This window comes from Erythrolamprus reginae, chromosome 6 (assembly GCF_031021105.1).
Source record: "Erythrolamprus reginae isolate rEryReg1 chromosome 6, rEryReg1.hap1, whole genome shotgun sequence".
NCBI lineage: Eukaryota > Metazoa > Chordata > Lepidosauria > Squamata > Dipsadidae > Erythrolamprus > Erythrolamprus reginae.
Window position 1 is genome coordinate 97,256,998 of NC_091955.1, and position 12,193 is coordinate 97,269,190.

At 51.2% G+C, this 12,193-nt stretch overlaps 2 protein-coding genes across 2 annotated transcripts in view; both read left to right on the forward strand.

Moving 5' to 3' along the window:
* Nucleotides 1-3,559, forward strand: part of LOC139168807 (interferon-induced protein with tetratricopeptide repeats 5-like) — a 5,386-nt gene extending 1,827 nt beyond the window's left edge. Inside the window, exon 2 of the mRNA XM_070754529.1 lies at nt 1,231-3,559. Within this exon, the coding sequence (XP_070610630.1) occupies nt 1,231-2,584 (1,354 nt within the window). The 3' untranslated portion in view covers nt 2,585-3,559. The remainder of the gene's footprint in view (nt 1-1,230) is intronic.
* A 5,046-nt stretch (nt 3,560-8,605) lies between these two features.
* LOC139169159 (interferon-induced protein with tetratricopeptide repeats 5-like) lies at nt 8,606-11,428 on the forward strand. The gene is made up of 3 exons (XM_070754985.1): nt 8,606-8,770; nt 9,233-9,333; nt 9,915-11,428. Exons 1-3 carry the CDS (start codon nt 8,606-8,608, stop codon nt 11,245-11,247), a joined length of 1,599 nt encoding a protein of 532 aa, XP_070611086.1. The 3' UTR covers nt 11,248-11,428.
* The last annotated feature ends 765 nt before the right edge of the window (nt 11,429-12,193 follow it).

A 12,193-nucleotide genomic window follows, 5' to 3' on the forward strand; every position in this document is an offset into this window, starting at 1 on the left:
AAGAGAGAAAGAAGGAGAGGGAGGGAAAGAAACGGGGGGAAGAGAGAGAGAGTCAGAGAAAGGGAGAGAAAGAAAATATTCCTGGTTCCAGTAGTAATATCAGCCTCATCAGTCATATCTCCATTATTATTCTTGCTGTTCATGAATTGCCAATTTATATTATCAAATGCTTTCCATGCATCCAAGAACATTATTGCCATTTGTTTCTCGGGGTGTTGTCCCTGCACCAGAGGGAGCTTCAGCCACTACTTGAAGTGGGTGTGACAGCCGAGAACATTGGATTTTAAGACAGTCCACCATTACACAACCACATTGCCCCTCCTGGGGGGCCTGATCCTCCCTAGGGGTCAAAGACCATGCTGTGCTTCAGGGGGGTTCTCTTCTATGGAGCCCCCGGGTGTTCGCAAGGGACCCAGAGCCCCCACAGTGGCAACCTTGGCTGTTCTGTGCCCACACCAGAAACCCAGCCAGCTTTATTATTCAGGATCATAAGCTGCAAAAGTTGCAACACACACACACACACATGAGGAAGGGGAAGAAGAGCAAAGTCAGCCACATGGGTAACTCCTAAAGACCCATCAAGGAGGGCAGGACAGCTCCTAACAAGGGTGAGCAGAGACGCCGTTCCGTGGATCTCCTCCCTGCAGAGAGGAGGCTACAACAGGGTCCCCTCCTTGGAAACTAGCTTCTTTGTAAGGCCCCAGAGAGTGGGCTCCCCATTTAAACAGCCCCTTGGCAGGTGGGGTTTGCTGCTCCCATTGCGATGTGTGCGCAGCTCTGGCACATGAGGGGACGCGCGTGCATGCGAGATTTGGGCAGGTTTTTTGCTTCCGTGCATGCGCAGAGGCAACAAATACCAAAATCTCGCACGTGTGTGCATCCCCTTGCAAGATTTTGCTCCCTGCGCATGTGCAGAATCAAAACTTCACTCAGACATACACGAGCAAATGCCAGAGCTGCGTGTGAAGGTCAGTTTTCACTACCGGTGCGATGGTGTCAACCATACCGGTAGGAACCCACTACTGTTCCTCAGAGAATCGAGGGTCCAGATGGTGGCAGGGTCTGTTTCCCCATGAGTAGCCAAACTTGGTCAGGTTCATCTGTTCTGGGCAGCTCCGTTTGTGTATATGAGTACACGACAAAAACACAAGTACAAAAATAGCCACAAACACACACCCAGGGCAGGTGTCCTTCAACTCTCACTCAGGTGTTTTGTCTTCTCCCCCCTAGCAGACCCCTGAAGGAGAAGCTCCAGCGCCTGCAGTGTCACTTCACCTGGGACTTTGAGATCAAAGACAAGATAAACTTCAGACACACCCCAATTACTCTGGATCTCCGCCTGGAGCACGGCCCCCTCCGTAACCGGGGTACCTACCTGGCCCTGAAGGCCTACCTGCGGCACCTGGAGGGGAGCCCCAAAGAGGCCCTGGCCATCCTGCAGGCAGCCCAGGAGATCTTGAGGAAGGAGGCTCAGGGGACCTTCTCACGCCAGATCCTGCTGATATATGGGAACTATGCTTGGATCTACTACCACTTGACCGATTATGAGAAGGTGGACTTCTACTTGGCTCAGATATGCCAGATCTGCAGGGACCTCTCCAGCTCTGAGCCCTACTCGGCCCTCATCCCAGAGGTCTACGCCCAGAAGGGCTGGTCCCTCTTAGCCATTGGATTCCGGAATGGCCTTCTGGCCAAGGAATGTTTCCAGAAAGCCCTGGAACTGCAGGAACCAAGTGTGGAGCTGCAGGAGGGCCTATCCTTCTCCACGTTTGCTTCCTGGGCACACTCCTACGATGAGAAATTACAGGAAGAAGGCCAGAAGTTGCTGGAAGGGCTGATCCATAGCGACCCTGAGAATTATGAAGCCAAAGTATACATGGCACAGATTATCCGCACGAAGGACCCTAAAAGAGCACGGCAAATTGCCAGCGATGTGGTCCAGAATACTCTGAATCTCAACCCAGAACTCCTAAGATATGTGTCCAAGGTTTATAGGGGCCCCTTTCTCCCCCAGGCCATTTCCACCCTGAAGAAGGCCATCGCCCTCTGCGGGGATTACTATCTCCTGCACTACGACCTTGGCATCTGTTACACGACTCTCTTAGATCGAGGATCTGAAGAGAACCGAGCGGAGATTGTGGAGGACGCCATCAGGTGCATCAAACGGTCTCTGGAGACCAATCCTGAATCCTTTTTTTCCCGGCTGAAGCTGGCAGAGCTGTACGGAGAAAGATGCCCCCTTTATGAGGAGGAGATCTACCTGAGCATGATGGAGGAACTGCCAACTGCCAGCAAGAGATGCCAGGAGTCTTTCTACCTGCACTGGGGAGATTTCCTCCTCCGAAAGAAGGGGCAGAGGCAGGCAGCGCTGCAGGCATACGAGGCCTCCTTGGAGGTGCCAGGAGACCACCCTCTAAAGCAGATACAACTGGAACAACGTCTGAAAGAGCTGGCCTGGGCCTTCCGTTTGGAAGGTGAGATGGAACAAGAGAGAGCTGTCGTCAGTCTGTTGCGCGCAGTGGCAGCAAAGCGTCAGGAGGCGCCATCTGCAGGCCTTGCCTCACCCTCACGCAACTCTCCCTAGGAGCCAGCTGGGAATATCGGGGTGCTTAAACTCCATAGGGGTGCTGGCCCTGAACTGCTCCTTCCTGGGGCATTGATGAAAAGCAATCTAATGTTGGTGACACCCTCTCCTCTTCCTTTTCCTCTCTTTATTGCATGAATACTCCAGGGTGCACTCCGGACAATTCTACAACCCCCTTCTGTTTGCAGATACAAACCAAGCTACAACATACAGTATTGTGCCAGGCTTTACGAGTCGGCACTTAAAATCCATCCAAGTGAGACTGGCACCAGAAAGTAGAATTAAGAGGTTTCCAAACTTTGGTAGGTTTAAGACTTGTGGACTTCAACTCCCAGAGTCCCTCAGGTCTTCTGGATGAAGGATTCTAGGAGTTGAAGTCCACAAGTCTTAAATTTGCCAAGGTTGAAGACCCTTGATATAGTTCCTCAAAGTGGAGTGCTCTGTGTTGGGCTACCAAAATTTTTTACTACCATACTGTGGGCCTGGCTTATACAGGATGCCCTGTATTTTCTTTCAATATCCTTTAGTGTAAATTGGGTGCTCTGGGGTGGTGCTCCATTTTTGCTACCCCACTGCATCCCCTCCCCATCCAGGCAGCTCCTCACCCCTGCTTTTCCCCTAGCGCCATGTAATGCTCCTATTCTTCCCTTTTTTGGTCTTTTGTTGTTATAGCTTCTTAATAACTTTTAGCTTTCCAAAATTGTTATTGTCTTGATTTTGTTGTATTTTTAATTACCTGCACCTCACTGTCCTTATGGGATACTTTGACCATAATAAAGACGGGATTGCTGTCAGGCATTTAATCCTGAGATCATCTTTCTTGCCTTTCTCCTCTTAAGCACAGCTTTCACTTGTAAAGTTCTGGAGGCCGCTAGAGGGCTGTTAAAATAGTAGGAATTTAAAGGAACGGTTGCTAAATATGCTGTGTACACTATAAAAAGGAGCTGTCATTGCTAGGTAGCTCAGTTCCTGTCACAAATTACTTGTCGTCAGCTGTTATTAAAAGTTACTGCTGTCCCTCAGAGGTTGCCTGAGTGTTTATTTCTACTACCCTTTACTTGGTGATGAAGGTGGGATCACCCAGTTTGAACGATCGACCTTGGAGTGGTATCCCACTGGGGAATGGTGGGGTAGAAGGCTGTAGCCTGTCCAAGGTGATGTGTAACTTGTGGGCCATAAGTAATTCTGCCGGCAACTTATTGGTTGATATGCACAGTGTATTGGGACATAAACAATTTGGTGATTCTCCTATGCCAATCCTCATGGTGGAATTTACAAAGGGTATCTTTGGTGATCCGCACTGTTCGGTCTACTGATCCACTTCTGGCAAGGTGATATGGAGCAATGAGCCAGTGGTGAATGCCTAGCCCAGAGAGGTAGCCCTCGAACTTGGCCGAGGTGAATTGGGTGCCATTATAGGAGACCACCAAGTCTGGGTATCCATGAAGTGCAAAAAGGGAGCTCAGACAGGGTATTATGGCATCCAATGTGGTGGAACTAATCAAGGAAACTGGAAACCCCTTTGAAAAAGCATCAACAATGATCAGGAACTTATGGCCCTGTAATGGGTCCACTAGGTCAATATGCAATTGAGTCCATGGCCCAGTTGGATTTTCCCACTCCAGGGGCTGGGACTGGAGAGGGGCCACCCACGTTTCCTGGTGGGATGTACATAACCCCACCCTCTCCTCCACGTCCTTGCCAAGGCCAGGAAACCAGACACGCCCACGCGCCAAGGCCTTCATGCACACGACCCCTGGGTGGCCCCTGTGCAGCGTATCCAAAATGGACTTTCAAAACTGCTCCCCCACAACCAGCACCCCTCCATAATAGATAACTCCGACTTCCTAGCCAAGAAGGGGGCAAACACAGGGGAGTCGTGATGCTTTGGCCAACCCCTTAGGACCCAGGTCATTACAGTGGACAACGTACGGCCTTTAACAATGGCTCTGGCCAAGTTAGCGGCATTGATGGGAATCAGTGAGTCAGGGGTTGCCAGAACAGTAGAAGCCAGGGCTGAATCTTCCAAGGCAGCAAGTAATGAGCACCGACTAAGTGTGTCAGCATGCACAATATGTTTTCCGGGGTGTTAGATTAGCAATAGAAGTAGTTAGCAAAGAAAACAGTCCAGCATGTCATCCGTGGAGGCATCACCTGGGGACTCTGACGATCGCCGACTAGAAGACCGAGAAGAAGCTGATTGTGCATGACAAGATCAAACTCCCTACCATACAGGTCATGGTTGAACCGGTGGAACCCTGAGACCAAAGCCAGTGCCTCTCTGTCTATTTGGCCATATTTGTGTTCAGGTCCAACAAGACTGCAGGAAAAGAAGGCAATGGGGGCTTCAGCACCATTAGATAAAAACAGTGACTGATGACCACCCCCACTCCGTATGGAGAGGCATCATAGGTAAAAACCAAAGGTCAGTGAGTACTATACTGGGCTAGCACTGCATTTGAAGTAAGATTGTGTTTGACAGCAGCAAAAGCATGCTGCTCGTTGGGACCCCAACGCAAAGGAACCCCCTTGTATAGTAGATGGTGGAGAGGGTTAATTTCCTGCACTTCACTGTCCTTACGGGGTTCTTTGACGATAATAAAGACTGAATTGCTGGCAGTTAAACTTGAGATCATCTTTCTTGCCCTTCTCCTCTTAAGTACAGTTGCCACTAATGTACCCCCACATGCCCAGGTTTCCAGCGGGATTATTAGGGGACATCAGTCCTGGGACTCTGTCCCAGATTTTGTGTATGTGTGTTTGTTTCCATTGATATCCTTCGGTCTTGAAAGACCATGGTATCACGGTCCTTCCTTCCTTCCTTCCTTCCTTCCTTCCTTCCTTCCTTCCTTTTTTCTTTCGTTCATGGTGCAATGGTTAGAATGCAGTATTGCAACCAGACTGCCCACTGCCAGCAGTTCTATCCTGACCAGCTTAAGGTTGACTCAGTCTTCCATTCTTCCGAGATGGACCCAGATTGTTGGGGGCAAAAAGCTGATTAGAGTGGGCTGTAAAAGCACTGTGAAGGAGTATAAAACTCTAAGGGCTATTGGTATTGCTACTATAATGATGGATTTCCAGTCTCTCCATAGATGTGTCAAACACCAATAGGTTTTGGAGTTGGCTTGTGGGGCCATCCCAGAAAGGTTTCTGCTCCTGAGGGTGGTCTCCTGGCACTTACGGAGGAGGAAATCCCCCCCAGTGCAGGTAGAAAGACTGCTGCCATCTCTTGCTGGTGGTTGGCAGCTCCTCCATCAGACCCAGGTAGATCTCCTCCTCGTAAAGCTGGTGTCTTTCTCCATACAGCTCTGCCAGTTTCAGCCGTGAAAACACGGATTCAGGATTGGTCTCCAGAGACTGTTTGATGCACCCGATGGTGTCCTCCAGGATCTCTGCTCGGTTCCCCTTGGATCCTCAATCTAAGAGAGTCATGCAAGAGATGCCAAGGTCGTAGTGCAGGAGAGAGTAATCCCAGCAGAGGGCGATGGCCTTCTTTGAGATGGAAATGCCCTGGGGGAGAAAGGGCCCCCTATAAACTTTGGCAGAAATTCTTAGGAGTTCTGGGTTGAGCTGTTCTCGATCACATTATTGGCAAGGTGCCAAGCTGCCACTCAGCTCTCACATGTGGCTCCTTGTAGTTGTAGCATGCACATCAGCCATGCACTGGGCAACAGCTACAACAGGCTGGCCAAACCAGGTTGAGAGTTGGGACTTGTCTATCAGATTCTGGCAGACTGAGCAGGTGAAACCTACTAGGATGGTCATGAAGGTGGTCTCCACAAGCGATGTGGCCCGCTAAGAGCACAGCAAGACACGGAAGATGCCCTGGTCAACCATTAGGAGAAGGGTTGACTGCAAACCTTCACTGCCTTGTGGCTCTATCCATCATTGGAAAAGGCGTCAGGAGTAAACCTTGAGGCCAAATCCAGAGTGTTCTGCCGGCGTGTTTCAACTGCCCATAATTACAGGGTAATTAGTCCAGGAAGACACACACCACACGATAAACGGAAAACACAAAAGTTTTTATAAACAGAAAAACAGAAACAGCTCCCTTTTTAAATGTCAATGGGGTTTTCTGGTACACACAAGGCACAGGTTAAATACAATCCAATTGCTCACCCAATAACTGGGAAATTGAGTCTAATTCTAAAGTCCAGAGAGTCCACATACAATCTTGAACAGCACAAAAACCACAATCTTGACAAAACAATGAATCAGATAAACTGCCATGAGGCTAAAACACCAGGTTGCACTTTTATCTGTAGCACTAATTACAGCAGCCCCACCTAACCACAGGTGGCCTCATTTTCTCTTGTAATAATCCTTCAGTTGTTGTCTCCTATGCATCATTCTACGCATGTGTGGATGTGTCATTAATTCTTGTTCAGAATCCAGGGATGATACAGATGATTGATCTCCTCCTGGGCTGTCTGCCAAACTCCCCTCTTCCCTGTCACTCACGCTTCCTTGGTCAGAGGAGGCTTTGTCGGCAGATTCCATCGGGAGCAAAACAGGCCTGCAGCATGTGGATGTCTCCCCCACATCCACCTGCACATTCCTTGGGGCAGGAGCTGGGCCAGAGCTAACCACAACACCAGAGCCAGAGTCCTGAAAACAGTTCGTGACTGTACAGCCACATTCTGATAACTCCTGTGACGTAGCTGGAACCCATCGTATTGGCCTTTGCTATTCCATGGGATAATTCCAGAGATGTGGAGAGGGGGGGATCTGTTGCTTGGGTAACGGTCTATTCTACATACTAACCTACCCAGGTTTCATGCTCCAGGGAGTCCAGAGCATGATACCATGGCCTTTCGAGACCGAAGGATGCCAATGGAAACACACACACACACACAATCTGGGATAGAGTCCCAGGACTGAGGTCCCCTAATAATCCCACTGGAAACCTGGGTGTGGGAGGGGGGCGTTAGTGGCAGCTGTACTTAAGAGGAGAAAATCTCAAGATTAACTGCCTGACAGCAACCCAGTCTTTATTATAGTAGAAGAACCCCATAAGAACAGTGAAGGGCAGGCAATTAAAAATACAACAAAATCAAGAAAATAACAATTTTGGCAAGCTAAATGTTATAAGATATCAAGAATTGTCCTCAGATGCGAATTCCAGGTATAGTTATAAATGAAAAGGCAATAGCTTTACTCAAGCCATTATTCACCTCCACCTGCACATGGTCCGGTAATGGCTCTACTACATTGCTGAAAGAGTCAGAGACAAAGAGAGAGGAGGGGAGGAAAAGAGAGTGAGAGAAAGACAGAAACAGAGGCAGAGAGAATGAAAGGGAGAAAGAGGGAGGGAAAGAGAAAGAGAGAGGGAGGGAGGAAAAGAGAAGCAGAGAGAGGGAGACAAAGGGAAAGAGAGTGAGAGAAAGAGAAACACAGAGATAAGGAAGAAAAGAGAGAAATAGGGAGGAAGGGAAAGAAACAGAGGCAGAGAGAATGAAAGAAAGAGAAAGAGAGGGGGACAGAGGGACCTTACAAAAGTTTTTTCTTTCTTTTTGTTGTTAAACATAATGCAGAAAAACAATCGAAGGGGCATAAAATGCATATTCATCCCGTTTTTCTTAGAACAATTAGCTGAACTCCGCCTTGTTTATCATTTTGGGTAGCAAAACCACATGAATCAGGTCCAATTGTTGGTCCTTTGCGATCAAAGGGTTCGGGGTTGCAGTTTGGGCCCCGGGGTCTCTAAAAGATTTGCTACCGCTGCGCCAGAGGGACCCTCGGCCACTACTTGAAGTGTGTGCGTGACAATGGAGAGCATCGGATTTTAAGGCAATCCACCATTACACAGCCAACCCGCCCCCTACTTCTCTCCCTCCCCCCCTCCTGGGGGGGGGCTGTTGCTCCCGAGGGATGAAAGACCATGCTGTGCTTCGGAGGGGGGGGGGGTTTCTATGGGAGATCCCTAAAGGCTACCAAGGAGGGCAGAAAAGCTTCTAAGCTTAGCCGCTCCGCTCAAAGGAAAACTTTTTTTCCCGACGGAGGGGTTCCGGATCGCCGGGAATGGCTCGGCCGTGCTCCCCCTCTGACTCCTGGAGCGAAGGATTTGGCTTCCCCGCACAGGATCGCATCGTGGTGGATATGCGCATCGCGCCGCATCCAATCGCCGCTCCCGGAGGCGAGCCCTGCCCGTGTTCTGCCTACCCCGGTCCGGGCACCCGTGGGTGGGTGGGGGGATGGGGATCTTATAAACAGGGGGACGACCCCCACCCACCCCCATCCCGGCCGCCTGGATTCGCAGCCCTCGCCTCCTACATCAGGCTCAAACGAAGCGTGAAACCAAGCGGCCTTAGACGAGACGGACGGTGCTCTCAAATCGAAGAAAACAGACCAACAAACTAACAAGACAAAAGAAAAACTCGGGCTCATTGCTGACACAGTCAGAGCGCTCGGCTCAAACGAAGCGAGGGTCACTACGAGTGCGGGGGATCGTCTGAACGCGCTTACTAGCGGGTCGAGATTTGCCCGTGAAACGAGGCGGCCTTAGACGAGACAGACGGGGCCCCAAAGTCGAAGAAACACAAAAACAAAACAAACCTGAACAAAAGAAAAAGGCCAATCAGACTCGGGCTCATAGCGGACCCCTTCTCAGCTCTGGCCTCTCCGGCTACTTTCACTTTCGATTTCCAGAACGCAGGAAAAGGAAAATTTCGCTACACCTGTCGGGCACTTCGCGTTGGTTCTGCTAATCCCCAGAGGCAGCCGGAGAGCGAGCAACGTGGAAAGATGAGGTAGGGATGGAGGGGCTGGAGAGGTACCCCCCCTTAAATAGAGGGAAACGGGGAAGAATCCCTAAAAGGAATTTAGGGAAGCCACTTCCTTGCAAAACGGCTGGGGAGGCTGTTGCAACCTGGTGTCTTGTGTCCTCTCTCTCTCTCCCCCTCACAAATATTGGCGCCTCCCCTCCCCAGCGAGGTCCTGCTCCTGCAAGGCGAGCCTGTGACCCCTGTATTTCAGGGGAGTGAGAAGGAGGGGGGCAGTGGGGAAGCGGCCTGGGGCTCAACCCGGCTATTCCAGCCCCAAAGGAGTTGGAGCTACACAATCCCCCCACCAGACAATTTGCCTGCCTGCCTCTGCAACCCCAAAGGAGCCAGAGCGGGACACTCGGTTGCCCGCCAGGGAGACTGGACCTCAGCTCCTCTCCAGCCCCAGAAACCCCCTCAGACCCTCCCTCTGGCTTCCTCTGCATGGAAGGGGACTTTGTCATTGTGGGCATCCACCCTGGCACCTGCATTGGGTTGGGGGTTCCTTCCCCCACCCCCACAGGACCTTTCCCCTCTCACCCAAATGTCTTCTCTCCCCCTCCCCACAGACCCCTGAAAGAGAAGCTCCAGCGCCTGCAGTGTCACTTCACCTGGGACTTTGAGGTCAAAGACAAGATGAACATCAAACACACCCTAATTATTCTGGATCTACACCTGGAGCACCGCCCCTTGCGTAACAGGGGTACCTACCTGGCCCTGAAGGCCTACCTGGAGGGGAGCCCCAAAGAGGCCCTGGACATCCTGCAGGAAGCCAAAGAGACCCTGAGGAAGGAGGCTCAGGGGACCTTCTCACGCCAGGTCCTCCTGGTGTACGGGAATTATGCCTGGATCTACTACCACTTGACTGATTATGACAAGGTGGACCTCTACTTGGTTCAGATTCACCAGATCTGCCGGGACCTTTCCAGCCCTGAGCTCTACTCGGCCCTGATCCCAGAGGTCTACGCCCAGAAGGGCTGGTCCCTCTTAGCCATGGGTTTCCGGAACGGCCTGCTGGCCAAGGAGTGTTTCCAGAAGGTCCTGGAACTGCAGGAACCAAGCATGGAGCTGCAGGAGGGCCTGGCCTTCTCCACCTTCGCTTCCTGGATACATTCCTACGATGAGAAGTTTCAGGAAGAAGGCCAGAAGTTGCTGGAGGAGCTGATCCGCAGCCACCCTGAGAATTATGAAGCCAAAGTATACCTGGCACAGATTATCGGTAGCAAAGATTATGATAGAGCGTGGAAAATTGCCGACGATGTAGTCCAGAACACTCTCAACCCAGAACTCCTAAGAATTGCTGCCAAGATTTATAGGGTTCACTCTTTCCCCCAGGCCATTTCCACCCTGAAGAAGGCCATTGCCCTCTGCGGGGATTACTCTCTCCTGCACTACGACCTTGGTATCAATTACATGAGACTCTCAGAAAGATCCGGGGCAAACCGAGTGGAGATATTGGAGGAAGCCATCGTGTGCATCAAACGGTCTCTGGAAACCAATCCTGAATCCGTGTTTTTCCGGCTGAAGCTGGCAAAGTTCTACGGAGAAAGATGCCCGCTTTACGAGGAGGAGATCTACCTGAGCGTGATGGAGGAACTGCCAACTGCCAGCAAGAGATGCCAGCAGTCTTTCTACCTGCATTGGGGAGATTTCCTCCTCCGAAAGAAGGGGCAGAGGCAGGCAGCGCTGCAGGCATACGAGGCCTGCTTTGAGGTGCCAGGAGACCACCCTCAGGAGCAGAAGCAACTGGAGCAACGTCTGAAAGAGCTGGCCTGGGCCTTCCATTCGGAAGGTGAGATGGAACAAGAGAGAGCTGTCCTCAGTCTGTTGCGCGCAGTGGCAGCAAAGCGTCAGGAGGCGTCATCTGCAGGCCTTGCCTCACCCTCACGCAACTCTCCCTAGGAGCCAGCTGGGAATATCGGGGTGCTTCAGCTCCATGTGGGTGGTGCCCCTGAGTTGCTCCTTCCTGGGGCATTGATGGAAAGCAATCTAATGTTGGTGACACCCTCTCCTCTTCCTTTCCCCTTCTTTATTGCATGAATACTCCAGGGTGCACGCGGGACAATTCTACAACTCCCTTCTGTTTGCAGATACAAACCAAGCTACAACCTACAGTATTATGCCTGGCTCAATACGTGTCGGCCCTTAAAATCCATCCGAGTGTGAATTGTGTCAGAAATTAGAATTAAGAGGTTTCCAAACTTGGTAACTTTAAGACTTGTGGACTTCAACTCCCAGAATCCCTCTGGTCTTCTTGCTAAAGGATTCTAGGAGTTGAAATCCACAAGTGGTTCTCCTCCTACCTCTCTGGCCGGTCGCAGTCGGTGTTAGTGGGGGGCCAGAGGTCGACTCCTAGGTTTCTCCCTTGTGGGGTGCCTCAGGGGTCGGTCCTCTCCCCCCTGCTATTCAACATCTACATGAAACCGCTGAGCGAGATCATCCAAGGACATGGGGTGAGGTATCATCAATATGCGGATGATACCCAGCTTTACATCTCCACCCCATGCCCAGTCAACGAAGCGGTGGAAGTGATGTGCCGGTGCCTGGAGGCTGTTGGGGCCTGGATGGGTGTCAACAGACTCAGGCTCAACCCGGATAAGACGGAGTGGCTGTGGGTTCTGCCTCCCAAGGACAATCCCATCTGTCCGTCCATCACCCTGGGGGGGGAATTATTGACCCCCTCAGAGAGGGTCCGCAACTTGGGCGTCCTCCTCGATCCACAGCTCACATTAGAACAACATCTTTCAGCTGTGGCGAGGGGGGCGTTTGCCCAGGTTCGCCTGGTGCACCAGTTGCGGCCCTATCTGGACCGGGACTCATTGCTCACAGTCACTCATGCCCTCATCAC

Bases quoted from the DNA above. Each gene is read 5' to 3' on its own strand.
- LOC139169159 (XM_070754985.1), top strand. From the start codon at position 8,606: ATGGCTCGGCCGTGCTCCCCCTCTGACTCCTGGAGCGAAGGATTTGGC. The intron at 8,771-9,232 runs GTGGGGGGATGG...TTCGATTTCCAG, and splicing joins GTCCGGGCACCCGTGGGTGG to AACGCAGGAAAAGGAAAATT. The intron at 9,334-9,914 runs GTAGGGATGGAG...CCCTCCCCACAG, and splicing joins GAGCAACGTGGAAAGATGAG to ACCCCTGAAAGAGAAGCTCC.